Source organism: Silene latifolia, chromosome Y, assembly GCF_048544455.1.
Source record: "Silene latifolia isolate original U9 population chromosome Y, ASM4854445v1, whole genome shotgun sequence".
Lineage (NCBI taxonomy): Eukaryota > Viridiplantae > Streptophyta > Magnoliopsida > Caryophyllales > Caryophyllaceae > Silene > Silene latifolia.
This window is the reverse complement of record NC_133538.1, coordinates 308,582,469-308,584,170: the sequence shown is the minus strand read 5'-3', so window position 1 is coordinate 308,584,170 and position 1,702 is coordinate 308,582,469. Positions and strand designations below refer to the sequence as shown.

The following is a 1,702-nucleotide window of genomic DNA, read 5'->3' as shown; positions in this document are numbered from 1 at the left end:
CAAAGCAAGCTGCACAACACGCCGAGCATCTGGCTGACACCTTCAGCACCCTGAGAAAATACAAAATGAAGCTGAACCCGTCAAAATGCACCTTCGGAGTCTCCAGTGGGAAGTTCCAAGGATATATGGTCACCTAGAGGGGGATAGAAGCCAACACTGATCCAATCAAAGCCATACTCCAGCTAGAGTCACCTCAAAAGCCGAAGGATGTACAGCGTCTGACAGGGCGGGTGGCTGCTCTGAATAGGTTCATAGCAAGGTCCTCGGACAGATGCAGGGTATGGTACGACATCTTAAGGAAGAGCCAGAAGTTCGAATGGACGGACGAACATGAGCAAGCACTCAGCTAGCTGAAACGATGTTTGAGCATTCCAGCACTCCTATCAAAGCCAGAACCCGGAGAGCCCTTGTCTTTGTACCTCTCAGTAACAGAGGTGGCTGTCAGCGCAGTGTTAGTTCGAGAGCAAGAAGGAGTAAAGCATCCGGTATATTACGTTAGTAAGTCTCTACTGCGTGCAGAGACCAGGTACACCTCACTTGAAAAACTTGTACTCGCATTAGTCACAGCTTCCTATAAGTTACGAACTTATTTTGAGTCACATACTATCTCTATGGTAACTAATTATCCTCTTAAGACTGTAATGAGAAAACCAGAGTAATCAGGTAGAATGGCCAAATGGTCCATACACATGAGTGGCTACGATCTGAAATTCGAACCTCGGGCAGCAATCAAGTCCCAGGCTCTAGCAGATTTTGTCTCCGACTTTTGCCCCTCTTTCCAGACGCAGGCCGAGAAAGACATCCTCACCCTGGAGGAAGACAAAGGGGAGCAGATGTGGGAGCTGAATGTAGATGGAGCTTCCAACATATAGGGAGCAGTAGTTGGCATGGTCCTTAAGTTGCCCCAAGGGGACCTGTTGGTTCAGGCAGTTCAGTGCGAATTCAAAGCTACCAACAACGAAGCAGCATATGAAGCCTTAATCTTGGGTCTGCAGCTAGCCCAGGACTTAAAAATTAGGCCCATCCAGGTATACAGGGACTCCCAACTTATCGTAAACCATGTAAATAGCTCTTATGCAGCTAAGGACCCCACCATGATGGCTTACCTAGAAATAGCGCAAGAGTTGAAACTCATATTCAAGACCTTCAACATTAAGCAAATCCCCAGGGACCAGAATGTGGAGGCTGATTCCTTAGCTGCCCTGGGGGCAACATTCAAATCAGGTAAAATCTCTACCATACCTATCGTCTATGTACTGGAACCTGCAATATCAAAAGCGGGATAGGGCGACGAAAACACGGTTGGCTCACTGCAATCGCGGGGAGAATGGGTGTTAACCAACACCACTAGTCAGGAGGAAGCTGTAGACTGGAGGAAGCCTTACCAAGATTAGTTGCAGAACGACATACTTCCAGCAGATAAAAAAGAGGTAAGAAGCTTTAAAATGCGAGCTTCCAGATTTGTGCTGATTGATGGTATCTTGTTCGGGAAATCCCTCGCCGGACCCTACCTAAGGTGCCTGGATAGGGAAGAAGCCCAGGCTGTTTTTCATGCTATCCACAGTGGTGAATGTGGAAACCATGCAGGGGGCAGGAGCTTGTCTAACAAGGCCCTCAGGCAGGGGTACTTCTGGCCCACGATGCATAAAGATGTTATGGAATACGCAAAAAAGTGTGATGCCTGTCAAAGGCATGCACCAGT

The 1,702-nt window shown here is 47.9% G+C and overlaps 1 protein-coding gene across 1 annotated transcript; it reads left to right on the top strand.

The window, feature by feature from the left end:
* The first annotated feature begins 271 nt into the window (after positions 1-271).
* Positions 272-1,286, top strand: LOC141631131 (uncharacterized). Its single transcript, XM_074443844.1, has 3 exons — positions 272-278; positions 376-485; positions 873-1,286. The coding sequence occupies exons 1-3, from the start codon at positions 272-274 to the stop codon at positions 1,284-1,286; spliced, it is 531 nt and encodes a 176-aa protein (XP_074299945.1).
* Positions 1,287-1,702: the final 416 nt, after the last annotated feature.